The 17,442-nt window shown below is 44.6% G+C and overlaps 1 protein-coding gene across 1 annotated transcript in view; it reads right to left on the bottom strand.

Annotated features, from left to right (window-relative positions):
* Positions 1–12,626, bottom strand: part of LOC309544732 (P2X purinoceptor 4-like) — a gene marked incomplete at its 3' end in the record, with an annotated part of 116,615 nt that extends 103,989 nt beyond the window's left edge. Inside the window, exon 1 of the mRNA XM_082243707.1 lies at positions 12,436–12,626. Coding sequence (XP_082099833.1) covers positions 12,436–12,575 — 140 coding nt within the window. The 5' untranslated portion in view covers positions 12,576–12,626. The remainder of the gene's footprint in view (positions 1–12,435) is intronic.
* Between the last annotated feature and the right edge of the window lie 4,816 nt (positions 12,627–17,442).

Here is a 17,442-nt window from a genome sequence, read left to right as displayed (position 1 = left end):
ATTGCGCAACCATTCTGATCTATTCCAATATGTAACATAATATAATTCTATCCATATACAGTCAGGTCCATAAATATTGGGACATCAACACAATTCTAATATTTTTGGCTCTATACACCACCACAAGGGATTTGAAACAAGGAAATGAAACAAACAAGATTTGCTTTAACAGCAGACTTTCAGTTTTAATTTGAGAGTATTTACATCCAAATCAGATGAACGGTGTAGGAATTACAACAGTTTGTATATGTGCCTCCCACTTTTTAAGGGACCAAAAGTAATGGGACAGATTAACAATCATAAATCAAACTTTCACTTTTTAATACTTGGATGCAAATCCTTTGCAGTCGATTACAGCCTGAAGTCTGGAATGCATAGACATCACCAGACGCTGGGTTTCATCCCTGGTGATGCTCTGCCAGGCCTCTACTGCAACTGTCTTCAGTTCCTGCTTGTTCTTGGGGCATTTTCCCTTCAGTTTTGGCTTCAGCAAGTGAAATGCATGCTTAATCGGATTCAGGTCAGGTGATTGACCTGGCCATTGCATAACATTCCACTTCTTTCCCTTAAAAGATTATTTGGTTGCTTTCGCAGTATGCTTCGGGTCATTGTCCATCTGCACTGTGAAGCGCCATCCAATGAGTTCTGAAGCATTTGGCTGAATATGAGCAGAAGATATTGCCCGAAACACTTCAGAATTCATCCTGCTTTTGTCAGCAGTCACATCATCAATAAATACAAGAGAACCAGTTCCACTGGCAGCCATACATGCCCACGCCATGACACTACCACCACCATGCTTCACTGATGAGGTGGTATGCTTTGGATCATGAGCAGTTCCTTTCCTTCTCCATACTCTTCTCTTCCCATCACTCTAGTACAAGTTGATCTTGGTCTCATCTGTCCATAGGATGTTGTTCCAGAACTGTGAAGGCTTTTCTAGATGTTGTTTGGCAAACTCTAATCTGGCCTTCCTGTTTTTGAGGCTCACCAATGGTTTACATCTTGTGGTGAACCCTCTGTATTCACTCTGGTGAAGTCTTCTCTTGATTGTTGACTTTGACACACATACACCTACCTCCTGGAGAATGTTCTTGATCTGGCCAACTGTTGTGAAGGGTGGTTTCTTCACCAGTGAAAGAATTCTTCGGTCATCCACCACAGTTGTTTTCTGTGGTCTTCTGGGTCTTTTGGTGTTGCTGAGCTCACCGGTGGGTTCTTTCTTTTTAAGGATGTTCCAAACAGTTGATTTGGCCACACCTAATGTTTTTGTTATCTCTCTCTGATGGGTTTGTTTTGTTTTTTCAGCCTAATGATGGCTTGCTTCACTGATAGTGACAGCTCTTTGGATCTCATATTGAGAGTTGACAGCAACAGATTCCAAATGCAAATAGCACACTTGAAATGAACTCTGGACCTTTTATCTTCTCCTTGTAAATGGGATAATGAGGGAATAACACACACCTGGCCATGGAACAGCTGAGCAGCCAATTGTCCCATTACTTTTGGTTCCAAACTGTTGTAATTCCTACACCTTTCACCTGATTTGGATGTAAATACCCTCAAATTAAAGCTGAAAGTCTGCAGTTAAAGTACATCTTGTTTGTTTCATTTCAAATCTATTGTGGTGGTGTATAGAGCCAAAAAGATTAGAATTGTGTCGATGTCCCAATATTTATGAACCTGACTGTATATTCCCCATTTCTCCTCATCCCTTATCTTTAAGTAACTCCCAGCACCCGTCCTTGTATACATCAATCTCTTTTCCTCTATCGTCATAAAACCCATTCTTAATCATCCACTCTACTACATTCCCCAAGCAAGAAATACATATAGCCAAATAATAGTAATAAAAAGAAAAAAAATGAATAGGGCATTGCCACCATAAAGCATATGCTTATATGTAGGCAATATGGATTAAGCTCAGCCCATCCAGCTCAGGGGACCCATTAGTATTCCTTTCTTCCTTTTGGCTTATTTTCTAATTCTATAAGGAAAAAAAAAAATTTATTTGACATCCTCACTCAAAAAATAAAAAGGTAAAAGAAGAGTAGAGACATTTTATATGCTCCTCAACCACAAAAATACAAAGTGTTATAGAGCAGTGCTATTTAAAAAAAAAAAAAGGAAGAGGAGAGGAGACATTTTATATGCCACTCAACCACAAAATACAAAGTGTTAGACCCCGTTCACACTGGGGCGACCTGTCAGGCGTCCTGGTCGCCTGACAGGTCGCCGTAGGTCGCCTGCCATAGAGAAGTTGTGGACCCGTTCTAATAGGAGCGACACAAGTCGCTCCGACTTAGAAAAAGGGTCAGGAGCTTCTTTGGGGCGACCCGGAGCGACCTGCATAGACTTCAATGTTATGAAGTCCGTGCCGGCCGCTCCGAGGTCACGGTGCGAGCAGCGCGCCGTGACCTATTAGGTCGCCCCGGCAAGTCGGATCGCCCCAGTGTGAACGGGGCCTTGTAGTGCAGTGCCAAAAAAAAAAAAAAGGGAAAAGAAGAGGAGAGGAGACATTTTATATGCTCCTCAACCACAAAAATACAAAGTGTTATAGTGCAGTGTTATTTCAAAAAAAAAAAAGGGAAGAGGAGAGGAGACATTTTATATGCTCCTCAACCACAAAAATACAAATTGTTCTAGTGCAGTGCAATTTCAAAAAAAAAAAAGGGGAGAGGAGACATTTTATATACCCCTTAGCCACAATAATACAGTGGGGATCGAAAGTTTGGGCACCCCAGGTAAAAATTTGTAGTAACGAGCATAAAGAAGCCAAGGAAAGATGGAAAAATCTCCAAAATGCATCAAATTACAGATTGGACATTCTTATAATACGGTATGTCAACAAAAGTTAGATTTTATTTCCATCATTGACACTTTCAAAATTACAGGAAAAAAAAAAAAATGGCGTATGCAAAAGTTTGGGCACCCTGCAGAATTTATAGCATGCACTGCCCCTTTGCAAGACTGAGACCTGCCAGTGTCATGGATTGTTCTCAATCATCATCTGGGAAGAACAGGTGATGTCAATCTCAAAGGTTTTAAATGCCCAGACTCATTTGACATTGCCCCAACAATCAGCACCATAGGATCTTCTAAGCAGTTGTCTAGAAAACTGAAACTGAAAATAGTTGACGCTCACAAAGCTGGAGAAGGCTATAAGAAGAAAGCAAAGCGTTTTCAGATGTCAATATCCTCTGTTAGGAATGTAATTAAGAAATGGCAGTCATCAGGAACAGTGGAAGTTAAAGCAAGATCTGGAAGACCAAGAAAAATATCAGACAGAACAGCTTGCAGGATTGTGAGAAAAACAATTCAAAACCCACGTTTGACTGCACGATCCCTCCAGAAAGATCTGGCAGACACTGGAGTTGTGGTACACTATTCCACTATAAAGAGATACTTGTACAAATATGGTCTTCATGGAACAGTCATCAGAAGAAAACCTCTTCCACGACCTCACCACAAAAATCAGTGTTTTAACTTTGTTAATGAACATATAGGCAAGCCTGATGCATTTTGGAAACAAGTTCTGTGGACTGATGAGGTTAAAATCAAACTTTTTGGCCGGAATGAGCAAAGGTACGTTTGGAGAAGAAGGGGCACAGAATTTAATGAAAAGAACCTCTGTCCAACTGTTAAGCATGGGGGTGGATCAATCATGCTTTGGGGTTGTATTGCAGCCAGTGGCACAGGGAACATCTCACGAGTAGAAGGAAAAATGGATTCATTAAAATTTCAGCAAATTTTGGATGGTAACTTGATGCCATCTGTGAAAAAGCTGAAGTTAAAGAGAGGATGGCTTCTACAAATGGATAATGATCCTAAACACACCTCAAAATCCACAGGGGATTACATCAAGAGGCTTAAACTGAAGGTTTTGCCATGGCCTTCACAATCTCTTGACCTCAACATAATTGAAAATCTATGGATAGACCTTAAAAGAGCAGTGTATGACAGACAGCCCAGAAATCTCAAAGAACTGAAAGACTTTTGTAAGGAAGAATGGGCAAAGATACCTCAAACAAGAATTGAAAGACTCTTGGCTGGCTACAAAAAGCGTTTACAAGCTGTGATACTTGCCAAAGGGGGCAGTACAAGATATTAACTCTGCAGGGTGCCCAAACTTTTGCAGACGCCATTTTTTCGTTTTCTGTAATTTTGAAAGTGTAAATGATGGAAATAAAATCTAACTTTTGTTGACATATTATAAGAATGTCTAATCTGTAATTTGATGCCTTTAGGAGATTTTTCCATCTTTCCTTGGCTTCTTTATGCACATTAATACAAATTTTTACCTGGGGTGCCCAAACTTTCGATCACCACCGTACAAGGTGTTATAGTGCAAAATATATATATATATATATATATATGCGTTTTTTTCTTTTTTTTTATTCTCCATCCCAAAATTATCCTGTGATCATCTTATTACTCCATGGTGATAATACATCACTATTTCTTCCTTCTATATAAATCCAAACCTGTGCAATACATCTCTTATTCATCCATTTAAAGTGACAGTGCATTCAAATCATTTCTATATTTCAATGCAAAAAAAAAAAAAAAATACACCTCAATCGCAAACACAAAAAAAAAGGGGGAAAATAAGTGCAATAGTGCAACCTTTTATCCAGCATAAAAAAAATATTTAATTGTGTTTAGAAATGTCCCATATAAACCTGTATGGCATTGCCAGTGTGAATGAGACCCAAAAGTTCTACTTTCGTGGCTGGCATACTGATCCAAAGGCTTCAGTAATTTACTATGTATGCAGATTAGGAGACGGGAATAAACTTGGGTGTCTTCCATACACATCCCTAGCTGAACTTGCGCTCATTTTTTTTTTAACTCCAAATGGCTGCAAGCCGGGTTATTCCTACCCCACAGGCTGCCTCTTTATTTATTTGCACTGTAGGGTAGTAATGACCCAGCTCACCACTCATTGAAAAAAAAGAGTGCGCAAGTTCAGCTAGAGAGGAGTACAGGGGATGCCCTAACTCAGCCTTTTTCAACCATTGTGCCCAGGCACCCAGGGGTGCCTTGAGGTTTCTTCAGGGGTACCTTGGCAAAATGGGTAAAAATTGCCCAAAAATTGTTTTAAAAAAAAGATTTTCATTGTGCACAATTACAACCTTCAAACTGCCGGCGTCCTAACGACCATTGGCATAATCAATTGATAAGGAGGATATCAGTTGCCTGCATAGCATCCTTGTTTGACTCTCCCCTGCCCCTCACGTTAGGTGAATGATAGAGAAAAACTGAGGGAGAAGAGAAACATTGGAATACTAGTCAGTACCATTTACAAAAGTGTGTTTGCTTTGGAAGAATAAATCACCTCTAATATTGGGTGTCCTACTTGGGCTTGTGGATGTTGCTGCATTATGTAAGACTATTAGAATAGTTTTTTACATTTTAGAATGGGGCGCTGTAGTGTATTAACACAGGCCAGGCTGTACAGGTTGCTTCTTTATTCACTGAACACCACGCATAAACTGAACTTCAGCCACACCCAGCTCCCAGACATATACATAGTATTTTAACATTTTGCAGACAGCAACTTAACCCGTTGCTTACCATACTACATTCCCTCCTCTCTTTGAATAAAAACATGCACAACGGATTAATACGATTAACAAAATGCATGGATGAACAACTAAAAATTTAAACTATAAACTCCTGACTATACACATAGTCCTTAAGGTAGGCCGGTGGATTAGTTGCTCGTTTTTCTCATGGCCATTCCGATGTGGATGGTTGTGGATTGAAGTCTGGATCACTGGCGGTACCATCGCTACTCTTTGCCTGTTCACCGTCTTCCAATGCTTGACCTTCTGGCTCAATAAATTTCTTCACAAATGAGGAATTACGCACTTTTGTGTGTCCATCCAAATCCTCTAAAACCACTTGAGTACCTCTTTTCTCCTTTACAACATAAGGCTCAGGTTCAAAGGACGGAGCCAGTTTGTTAAACCGATCATTTTGAAGCAACACCTTATCACCCTGTTGAAGGCCACTGGGTTGACAATGGCGGCGGTGGTTTGCATACTGTTCAGCCCGGGTCTTCCTTTCCTCATCAATGTGCCGAAAAGGTTTCTGACTCGTAGGAGGACCCCCAATGTCTGGCAATTTTGTCCTGAATTGACGACCACAAAGAAGTTCCGCAGGACTAACTCCCGTGACAGTATGCGGAGTTGTGCGATAAGCTAAAAGAAAACGCCACAGTTCCTTTTTCCAGTCTCTTCTCTCTAAATGAGCAATTCGCAAAGCTTTTAGCAAGGTTCGATTCTGGCGTTCCACTTCCCCGTTAGCCTGTGGCCAGTATGGAGTTGTACGATGATGTTCAATAGCATTTGATTTCAGGTAATCCTGAAATTCCTGAGAAGTAAATTGGGCACCATTATCACTCACCATCCGTTTAGGCAACCCATGAGACGCAAAGATGCTCTCCAACCCCTCAATTACAGTTGATGATGTAGCTTTAGTGAGAACTACCACCTCTTGCCACCTTGAATAATAGTCCACAACAACTAAAAGATGGTGTCCAGATGGAATGTCACACAGATCAATGGCTAAATCTTCCCATGGTCCCTCAGGTAGAACAGTGTGAGTTACTGGTTCTGGTTTAGGTTTGCTGCCCACCAACTGACATGCTCGACATGAGGAAACCAAACGTTCCACATCCTTGTCAATTCCTGGCCACCAGACTTTCTCACGTAATCTTTGTTTGGTGCGAACAATGCCTTGATGGCCCTCATGGGCTAAATGTAATGTACGTTTCCATAAGTCTTTAGGCATCACAATACGATTGCCACGTAAAACTAGTTGTCCTGCAATACTCAGCTCTTGTTTGATTCTGTGATAGCTTGGGTCACAATCCACCCAAACCCCCTGTCTTACACATTTTCTCAACCGAGTAATTTCCGGATCCACAGATGACAATTCTTCAACCTCCCGCGGTGTCAATGCCTGAGGCATGGCGTTAGTAGCCACAAAACGAATGTACTCTTCTGCTAGGTTATGAACAGGTGTTGAAGACTGAGGCAATCTGGAAAGTGCATCTGCTGCATTAGTCGGTCCAGGTCTGTACCGCACTGTAAATCGATACGGTAACAATCTGAGAACCCATCGTTCAATTCTGGCGGATGGTTTTGATCGTGGCGAATATATCACTTCCAGAGGCTTGTGGTCAGTGATGATTTCAAAATCAAGTCCGTAGAGATACGTGTGAAACCTTTCACATCCCCAAACAACAGCCAAAGCTTCTTTCTCGGTCTGAGAATAATGCCTCTCTACATCAGTAAGGGATCTGCTTGCATACTGAATAGGTCTGTAATCGCCTGTGCACTGTCTCTGGACCAAGATGGCGCCTAACCCCACAGGGCTAGCATCGACAATAACTTGGGTGTGTACAGTAGGATTGAAATAAGCCAAAGTTGTGGCGCAAGTCAGCCGTCTCTTAAGTTCATTAAATGCACCTCGTTCCAAAAGGCCCCACTTCCAAGGGACTGCTTTGCGAGTCAACAATCTCAAAGGTTCACTGATAGTCGCCATATCTGGAATAAACTTAGCACAGTAATTCACTAGCCCAAGAAAACTGCGTACTTCTGCAGGGTTTTCAGGATTTCTGGCATCAGACACAGCTTTAATTTTACAGTCCTCCGGACCAATGCCCCTGTCAGACAGCACATGGCCCATAAAAGTCATTTTATTCATTTGAAATGTGCACTTCTTCTCATTTAATGTTAATCCTTTCTCCTTCAAGCGATTTAGCACTGCACGGAGACGTTCATCGTGCTCCTGTGTGTTTGTTCCCCACACAATTATATCATCAGAAATGTTATGTGTGCCTTCACAACCATGTAGCACTTGCTGAATCACATGTTGATAGGCCTCCGGTGCTGACGATACGCCAAACATCAACCTCTTGTATCTAAAAAGACCTTTATGGCTTGCAAATGTAGTGATGACTCTAGATGCTGGGGTCAGTTCAATCTGATGATAACCCCATTTCAAATCCAGTTTACTGAAGACACTTGCCCCATTCATTGCATGTAGAACATCTTCAATAGTGGGAATTGGATGTCTCTCTCTCTGCACAGCTTGGTTAGCACATCTCATGTCCACATAAATCCGAATATCTGTGCCCTTTGGTACAACAACTAACGGCGATACCCACGGAGTGGGTCCATCTACAGGTTCGATAATGTCAAGGTCTAGCAGCTCTGCCAGTTTGTGCTCAACAGGTGATCTCAGGCTATAAGGAAGTCTGCGTACTGGCTGTGCAATAGGCTTTACATGTGGATAAATGTGAAGCTCCAACTGAAAATCCTTTAATTTTCCAAACCCAGAGAAGCAATCTTTAAATTCCTCTTTCAATGCAGAAATAGCAGGAGACACCATATTCACTCTTGCACTGCCTACATCATGGCCAATCTTTAACACCCCCAGTGCCATAGCGGTTTGACGACCAAGCAGAGGCGACCCTGTGCCATCTACAACATAGAATTCGGTCTGCAATGGAGGACCAGTCTCATGTGTTTGCACAGGGGTATAGAATTTGCCTTTAAGTTGTAGTGGTGTACTGGAGCCATAAGTATAAATCTGTTTAGTGGTGTTACACAATTTAAGGTGATTTTCTCTGCCTTTAAGACTGTACCAAGAAGCTAAGTCCAAACCATTGCATGTAGCTCCGGAGTCAATCAGCACTGACACATCTGTATTTCCAATCTTAATGGTTAATGTCCCAGCTTGCAGAGAACACAGGGAGAATATAAATTCACAGTCAGAAGCACTCTCTTTATCCTCAGCTATAACATTTACTTGTGCTGATGGTCCTTTGGGTTTGTTATCTCTGGTTGTACTTCTACACACAGCTGCAAAATGACCTGTCTTTCCACAAGCATAGCACATTTTATTCTGTCCCACAGTGCAGTCCTGACATGTGTGTCCCTCTCTGGCACATTTACTGCAGGTTATATGTAAAGTCCTCTTCGGAAAACTCTCTTTTCTACTCCAGAGGTTCCTATTATTATAGGTAGGTTTGGAGACTGTATTGACAGATGCAGTGTCTTTGGTTTCAATATGCAGAGCCTGGAGCTCAGACAGTTCAATGGCTCTTGCAATCTACTGCAGGCTAGTAAGTGTGAGACTAGGTTCTCTCAATAATCTCCTCCTGAGGTGCACAGATGTGCATTTCTCTATGACCTGATCTCTGATTATCCCCTCGGTTACAGTACCAAAATCACAAGACTGTGCCAGATATTTCAGCCTAGTCACATAACTGTCTGTGGTTTCTCCCGGTTCTTGCACAGCCTGTCTAAACTTATATCTTTCATAGGGAATATTTTTCTTTGGCTCAAAGTACTCACTCAGTCTATTCATGGCTGTCTCATAGTCCGAATCGTCCCCTGTTGCTCCTAGGGTTTCAAAAATGTCCTGAACTTGTGATCCAGCTAGATGCAGCAGCATGGCTCTCTTCTGAGCAGGTGCAGTCACTCCTGTGGCTATAACATAGAGCTGAAATCCCTTCTTCCACTTGTCCCAGCGCTGTGAGAGACTAGTGTGGTCTCCAGACACAAACGGTCCGATAGCCGGTAAATCCAGAAAGCTAGCCATCCTCGTCGCTAAAATGTAGTGTATTAACACAGGCCAGGCTGTACAGGTTGCTTCTTTATTCACTGAACACCACGCATAAACTGGACTTCAGCCACACCCAGCTCCCAGACATATACATAGTATTGTAACATTTTGCAGACAGCAACTTAACCCGTTGCTTACCATACTACAGGCGCCTTGAGACTGTCCATCATTTTTAAAGGGTGCCTTGACTGAAAAAAGGTTGAGAAACACTGCCCTAGCTCATCTCTAATTAGGGGTGTTGATTCTGTAATCTGCCCACTTGTTCAAGATCAATGATTCAAGCTGGGTTCACACTGGTGTAAATTGAATGTGGGTTTCACCGCATCGAATTTGCATGTCAGAAGAGTGTGACCATGTCTCAATGGTGCCTGTTTACACAGCTCTGAAGCAGTTTGCAGAAGGGTCCTGTGCGTCTTCTGGTCTGTTCCAGGTCTGAATTGAACCAAAAATTTGGACTGAATTCAGACCTGAAAAGGAGAATGGGGTGCACTGGACCCCTGCTGCAAGCCGCTCTGCACACAGTGTGAGCAGGGTATTGAAGATGGAGGCAGTCAGACAACTAGTATTTTTTCAGAATACCAGTGACATCAGTTTCCCTATTACAGTAGAAGTTCACTTTAAAATACTAGACATGATTACTCATCTTCTACTTAAATCAGGTCACTGCCATATTCTGCTTCCATGGATTACTTTGGATATATCTCCAACGTTTGTTGAACCAGTGGGGTTTTATGTTTTGCCCTGTACTAATGGAAATGTACGACATGTACTTAGTGCAAAGTCTTTTTTCTGGCTCTTATGACCATGTTATTGTGTTGTTTTGTAAAAATCAATTAAACCAGAATACTAGACATAGAGATCTATACCAGACATTCAGATCTATGAAATATACAGGATTCACACTCTTAAGTCAGGAAGAAATAAAAACAAACAATGCAAATGTGAGAATAGATGAGAGCAGAGAATAGGAGAAGTGGTGTGATCAGACCTGGGGGACGATAATATGATTGTGGAATGATAGAAATGTCCATTTCCCAGCACACCATGCTCTCTGCATACTAAGGAACACTATATAGAGGGATCAGCCCCCATATAATGATAGAAATGTCAATTTCCCAGCACACCATGCTCTCTGTATACTAAGGAACACTATATAGAGGGATCAGCCCTCATATAATGATAGAAATGTCAATTTCCCAGCACACCATGCTCTCTTTATACTAAGGAACACTATATAGAGGGATCAGCCCCCATATAATGATAGAAATGCCCATTTCCCAGCACACCATCCTCTCTGTATACTAAGGAACACTATATAGAGGGATCAGCCCCCATATAATGATAGAAATGTCAATTTCCCAGCACACCATCCTCTCTGTATACTAAGGAACACTATACAGAGTGATCAGCCCCCATATAGTGATAGAAATGTCCATTTCCCAGCACACCATCCTCTCGGCATACTAAGGAACACTATACAGAGGGATCAGCCCCCATATAATGATAGAAATGTCCATTTCCCAGCACACCATGCTCTCTGTATACTAAGGAACACTATATAGAGGAATCAGCCCCCATATAATGATAGAAATGTCAATTTCCCAGCACACCATGCTCTCTGTATACTAAGGAACACTATATAGAGGGATCAGCCCCCATATAATGAAAGAAATGTCCATTTCCCAGCACACCATCCTCTCTGTATACTAAGGAACACTATATAGAGGGATCAGCCCCCATATAATGATAGAAATGTCCATTTCCCAGCACACCGTGCTCTCTGTATACTAAGGAACACTATATAGAGGGATCAGCCCCCATATAATGATAGAAATGTCAATTTCCCAGCACACCATGCTCTCTTTATACTAAGGAACACTATATAGAGGGATCAGCCCCCATATAATGATAGAAATGTCCATTTCCCAGCACACTATCCTCTCTGTATACTAAGGAACACTATATAGAGGGATCAGCCCCCATATAATGATAGAAATGCCCATTTCCCAGCACACCATCCTCTTTGTATACTAAGGAACACTATATAGAGGGATCAGCCCCCATATAATGATAGAAATGCCCATTTCCCAGCACACCATCCTCTCTGTATACTAAGGAACACTATATAGAGGGATCAGCCTCCATTGAATGATAGAAATGCCCATTTCCCAGCACACCATCCTCTCTGTATACTAAGGAACACTATATAGAGGGATCAGCCTCCATATAATGATAGAAATGCCCATTTCCCAGCACACCATCCTCTCTGTATACTAAGGAACACTATATATAGAGGGATCAGCCCCCATATAATGATAGAAATGTCCATTTCCCAGCACACCATCCTCTCTGTATACTAAGGAACACTATATAGAGGGATCAGCCCCCATATAATGATAGAAATGTCCATTTCCCAGCACACCATCCTCTCTGTATACTAAGGAACACTATATAGAGGGATCAGCCCCCATATAATGATAGAAATGTCCATTTCCCAGCACACCATCCTCTCTGTATACTAAGGAACACTATATAGAGGGATCAGTCCCCATATAATGATAGAAATGTCCATTTCCCAGCACACCATCCTCTCTGTATACTAAGGAACACTATATAGAGGGATCAGCCCCCATATGATAGAAATATACATTTCCCAGCACACCATCCTCTCTGTATACTAAGGAACACTATATAGAGGGATCAGCCCCTATATGATGATCTATGGAACATATGGCTAACACTACATACTCCTCATTGCTCTATGTGAAGGTGTAACTTTAGACAATCACATACCAAATAACATAAGCCACGATGAGCAGCTGGATGACTCTGTTCACCAATCCGATCTTCCAGTTCTTAATGCATTCTTCACGAGGCGTCTTGTAGTCAAAGATAAAGCAATAGACCTTCTGACAGCAGCCTGCAGTAGACATGACTGAGGACGGCGCTCCGCGCAGCCAGGACTTATGAACACCATCCAATCATATGACCATTACACAGGATCTGTCCCACTACGAGCGGGGAGGAGCTGGATAAAGCATACACATGACATCTAGGCTCTTGGAACTACCTCTAAAAGTGACAGTTCCCTTTTCTTTATCTTAGTTACCTACAATGTAACAGGAAATCTTTCCCTCTTCTGCACAGACTCCTCTTTGGATTGTAAAAGGGAACAGACCTCTACACCCTCACTCACCCTCACCAATATTTTATTGGTTTTCCAAAGAATTGACTGGCTTCAAATGCTGCCTCCCGCCCCAAAAAAAATCACCCACACCCTTTTTTTTTTAAATAAATATAACATTTAGAAAATATTATATATACTGTTATCTTTTTCCATTACTTACCACCAGATATTGTCACTGTGACTCAGGAGGGGACATGTCCTGTCAGTTAGGTGTCATCATCATCTGTGCTGCTGCACACTGCTTTCATTGTCACTGTGAGACTCAATTTTATGTGTGTGTGCCTGCCCATTCTAATTTCTTGCCCTCCTGAGTCCTGGCCCTGGGCTACTTACTATATCGAAAATAAAATACGAAACAGTTTTTTTGCCTTAATATATACCTTAACCGCTTGCCGCCCGCCCGCCGTCATATGACGGCGGAACGGAGCGACCATTATCCTGGGCCGCCGTCATATGACGGCGGCACTTTAAGCAGGGCAGGCGCGCGATCGCGTGCGCGCCGCCCTGCACTGCCGGTGTCGGGGTGTCCCCGGGACATCCCCCGTCACCGGCAGGGGGGAAACAGCCAATGGGCGTGGCTGTTTCCCACGTGATCGGCTGTGTTCCAATGATACAGCCGATCACAATGAAGGAGCCCACAAGATGACCGCGCATGCGCGATCGGGAGCGCGCAGCGCGGTCATGTCGGTGGCACTGTGTTCCGTAGGAACACAGCTGTCACCGGCGGTAGTAAACAGTCACTGACAGTGACTGTTTACTATGTGATCGGCTGTGAATCCATTCACAGCCGATCACAAAATGTAAACAAAGAGCAGTAACTCACTGTTATTAGCTCTTCTCTCCTCATACAGTTTCCAGTATGAGGAGAGCAGAGCTAGAAATAGTGAGTTACTGCTCTGTACACATGTCACAAAGTAAAAGCACACTAATAAAGGTCCCCACACAGTCCTCAGCCCCCCCCCCAATTGCACCTGTCACCCAACAGTCACCTCATCAGTGCCCAGAAATTGACACCCATAACGTTCACATGTGAGCGCAGCGATCGCGGGCAGAATCACAGCGATTCTGCCCGCGATCCGGAAATCATTGCAAATCGCGGGACGCCTGTGTGTTGCCCGTGATTTGCAATAGCACCCCAAACGCTGTGCGATGTTGCTGCCATTTCCGCCTGCCGAATCGCGGTAACATCGCGCAAACAACGCATGACACCCAAAAAAGGTACAAGAGTTTCTTTTGGGCGTCATGCGTTGTTTGCGCGATGTTACCGCGATTCGGCAGGCGGAAATCGCAGCAACATCGCACAGCGTTTGGGATGCTATTGCAAATCACGGGCAACGCACAGGCGCCCCGCGATTTGCAATGATTTCTGGATCGCGGGCAGAATCGCAGTGATTCTGCCCGCGATCGCTACGCTCACATGTGAACATAGCCTAAAGTTCACCGGTCACCAGAGACTGCCATCAGTACCGCTGTGCACCATCGCCCGTCACCTGTCACCTGTCACCCCATCAATCACCGTCACCTGTCACCCCATCAGTCATCGTCATCTGTCACCCTATCAATCATCGTCACTTGACACCCCATCAGTGATCGTCACTTGTCACCCCATCAATCATAGTCACATGTCACCCCGTCAGTGATTGTCATCTGTCACCCCATCAATCATCGTCACTTGTCACCTCATCAATCATCGTCACCTGTCACCTCATCAATCATCATCACCTGTCACCTCATCAATCATCGTCACCTGTCACCCCATCAGTCATCGTCACCTGTCACCCCATCAGTCATCGTCACCTGTCACCCCATCAGTCATCGTCACCTGTCACCCCATCAGTCATCGTCACCTGTTTGCCATATACATGCAATCACTTACTGACCGCCTAACGACTATATGCGTCGGCCATTAAAAGCTAAATACTGGGGTTATGGCAGCAGATAGCTGCCATAACCCCGGTATTTTTTGAAACGGCGGGCAGTCGGCTTTCAGATAAGGGTGGTCCCAGTGGCGGATTCACCGCGGAATTACCCTTACGGTGCAGGGGAAGAGGTGCACCCCCTCCTGCCGCGTCCCAGACGTTTTCCCAGCTTACCGGACCCGCCGGCAGCGGGGAAAACTATCCGGTCCCGGATCCTCAGAGACAGGAAGTCGAGTGAGGGCAAGATGGCCCTCACTCGACTCTATGGTCTTGGAGGACCGGAGCTACGTCAAAAGACGTTGCCTAGCAACCGGTTTAAAGGGCTGCTTTTTTTTTTTCTTTTTTTTTTTCCTCTTTCAACAATTTTTTTTTTTTTTTTTTTAGTGTAGTTGTGAGGTGTGAGGTCTTTTTGACCCCAGATCTCACAATAAAGAGGACCTGTCATGCCTATTTCCTGACAGACTCCATGGCAGCATACGTATCGGGTTTGGCCCCGCCTCCAAACCTACCCATAGGACCTCACTCCCATAAATCTTTGCTCCTGTTCAGCACACGTGTTCTTTTTTTGTCCTCCAAAGGATTACCTGATATCCTACCTGAAGATGGATTCCGGGTGATGGATGGCTCTACCTGTCGGGTATGGAGCTCTCCAATAAGCCCCAGCTGCTGCGGGGTATGGAGGAGGGGCGAAGATGTAGCAGCCTTGGCCAAAAAGCCCAGCTGCTGCGGGTGGCCGGTACCCTTGAAAGAGATAAGTCCGGTGTGCATCCATCCCTGGTGGTCTGCGGTTCGTGAGTACACTCCATGGCAGCTATGTTATATGCTTATATTTGCCTTTGTTTATATGTTTTTTCTCTTACCTGGTCTTTCCTGCCTTCTCTGGTGGCTAGTGGTCCGGGGCCGGTCAGCGGTTCACTTCCTGACCGGCCGCCGGTGCGGTGCGCTACTGCGCATGTGCGGCGCCTCCAGAACGAGGCTTGGTTCTCGCGCGTGCGCAGTAAGAGCGCGGCGCATGCGCAGTGAGTTGGCGTCGGCGGCGAGCGCTGATGACGTCACCAGGCGCCATATTTAAACCCCAGAACTGTCAGCAGTGTTGTGTTTATACACACTGCTGATACTGGGTGTTCCATACTCCGCATCTGATCGGTTTTTGGACGCCTGCTGTTCGTTGCCGCTCTGCCTGCTAACCTCTGGTTCTTGGTGAGTACTGGCCCCAGTTTGGGAGCCTCCCCCCCCCTCCTCTTTTGCTGGTTTTCTGACATTGCTGTCCGGCTCATTCTTGTAGGTCAGCATCAGAATGGAAGCTACTTTGCCCTCCGGTGGTCAGCCCGCCCCTAACAGGTATTTGGGGCTTCTTAGTGGGGCTGTGGGTTATAGGGGGTGGGGGTAGGAACTCAAGTGTTCCTAGCTTCCTGTCTGTTTTTTTCTGTTTTTTCTCTTGTTCACAGCCCTCCTCGTTCAGAGACTAGGCACTCTTCTCAAAGAAGTGAAAGACGCTCAAGCTCTCGCCACCGGCACTCTACAGGAAAGTCCCGTTCGGGCTCACATCATCAAAAATCATCTACTTCAGCCAGCCACGCACGGAGACCTGACAAAGCAGGTTGCAGAGGCTGTGGCGCTAGTGTCCCGGAGAGGAAGCTTTTCTGTGATAGATGTTTCTCCCAGGCTGCGGGAGAAAGGGATACTTCCGATCAGCGCATTGAGGCTTTGGTCAAGAGAGTGGTTAAGGACTCTTTGGCAGAGTTGGGTGTCAGTCGTTCTCAAGACACTGCAACGGCTTCCCCAAGCCCCTCCCCTGTAGCACTACAGGTACAGGAAGATTTCGAGTCAGCCCACACAAGCCATCAGTCGATGCTCTTGTCAGGTAGCGACTCTGAAGATGAGGATCCCTGCTTGGGTTTTGAATATACCTTGGTGCCTTCCCTGGTTAAAGCGGTCAGAGAGACCTTAAATTGGGAGGAGTCAGCTGTTCCCCCTCCCAAGCAGAAGAAGTACTTTAAACAGCTCAATAAGGAGCGTGTTAATTTTCCCTTCCTGGGAGAGTTGGGTGAAATCATCTTGGAGGAGTGGAAAAAGGTGGAACGTAAGAATTCCTTAGTATCCAAGATGGCTAAACTTTACCCCTTCAAAGAGGATGATGTGAAACATCTTGAGTCCCCTCCCCTAGTTGACGCAGCAGTCATGAGACTGGTCAAGCACGTGACCCTTCCCTTAGAGGATACGGTCTCATTTAAAGACCCGTTGGACCGAAGGATGGACTCTGATTTGAAGAGAATCTACCTTACAGCAGGTATGGCCTGTAAGCCAGTCCTGGCTTTGGCTGCTCTATCCAAGGCCATGGAGTCTTGGGCTGATGTGGTAGACGAATCGGTCAGATCTGTTTCGGAGGAGGTGGCCAGAAGCGCTCCAATCCAGGAGCTTAGGCTGGGCGCGTCGTTCCTTGGGGAGGCTTCCATAGACTTGATCCGTCTATTGGCAAGAGTTATGCTGTCCTCGGTCACAGCTAAGAGAGCTCTTTGGCTCCGCCCTTGGGTGGCGGATCCGGCATCAAAGCAAGTTTGGTGCCGTATTCCCTTTGAGGGGTCCTCCCTTTTCGGGAATAAACTGGACGAGGCCATAACCCGGGCTACAGGCGGTAAGTCTGGGTTTCTTCCCCAGGATCGGCGCCAGTTCAACGTCAAGAAAGGACAGCCT

This window comes from Pelophylax lessonae (assembly GCF_965119305.1).
Source record: "Pelophylax lessonae genome assembly, chromosome: 1".
In the NCBI taxonomy this organism is placed as follows: domain Eukaryota; kingdom Metazoa; phylum Chordata; class Amphibia; order Anura; family Ranidae; genus Pelophylax; species Pelophylax lessonae.
This window is presented reverse-complemented; position numbering and strand designations above follow the sequence as displayed.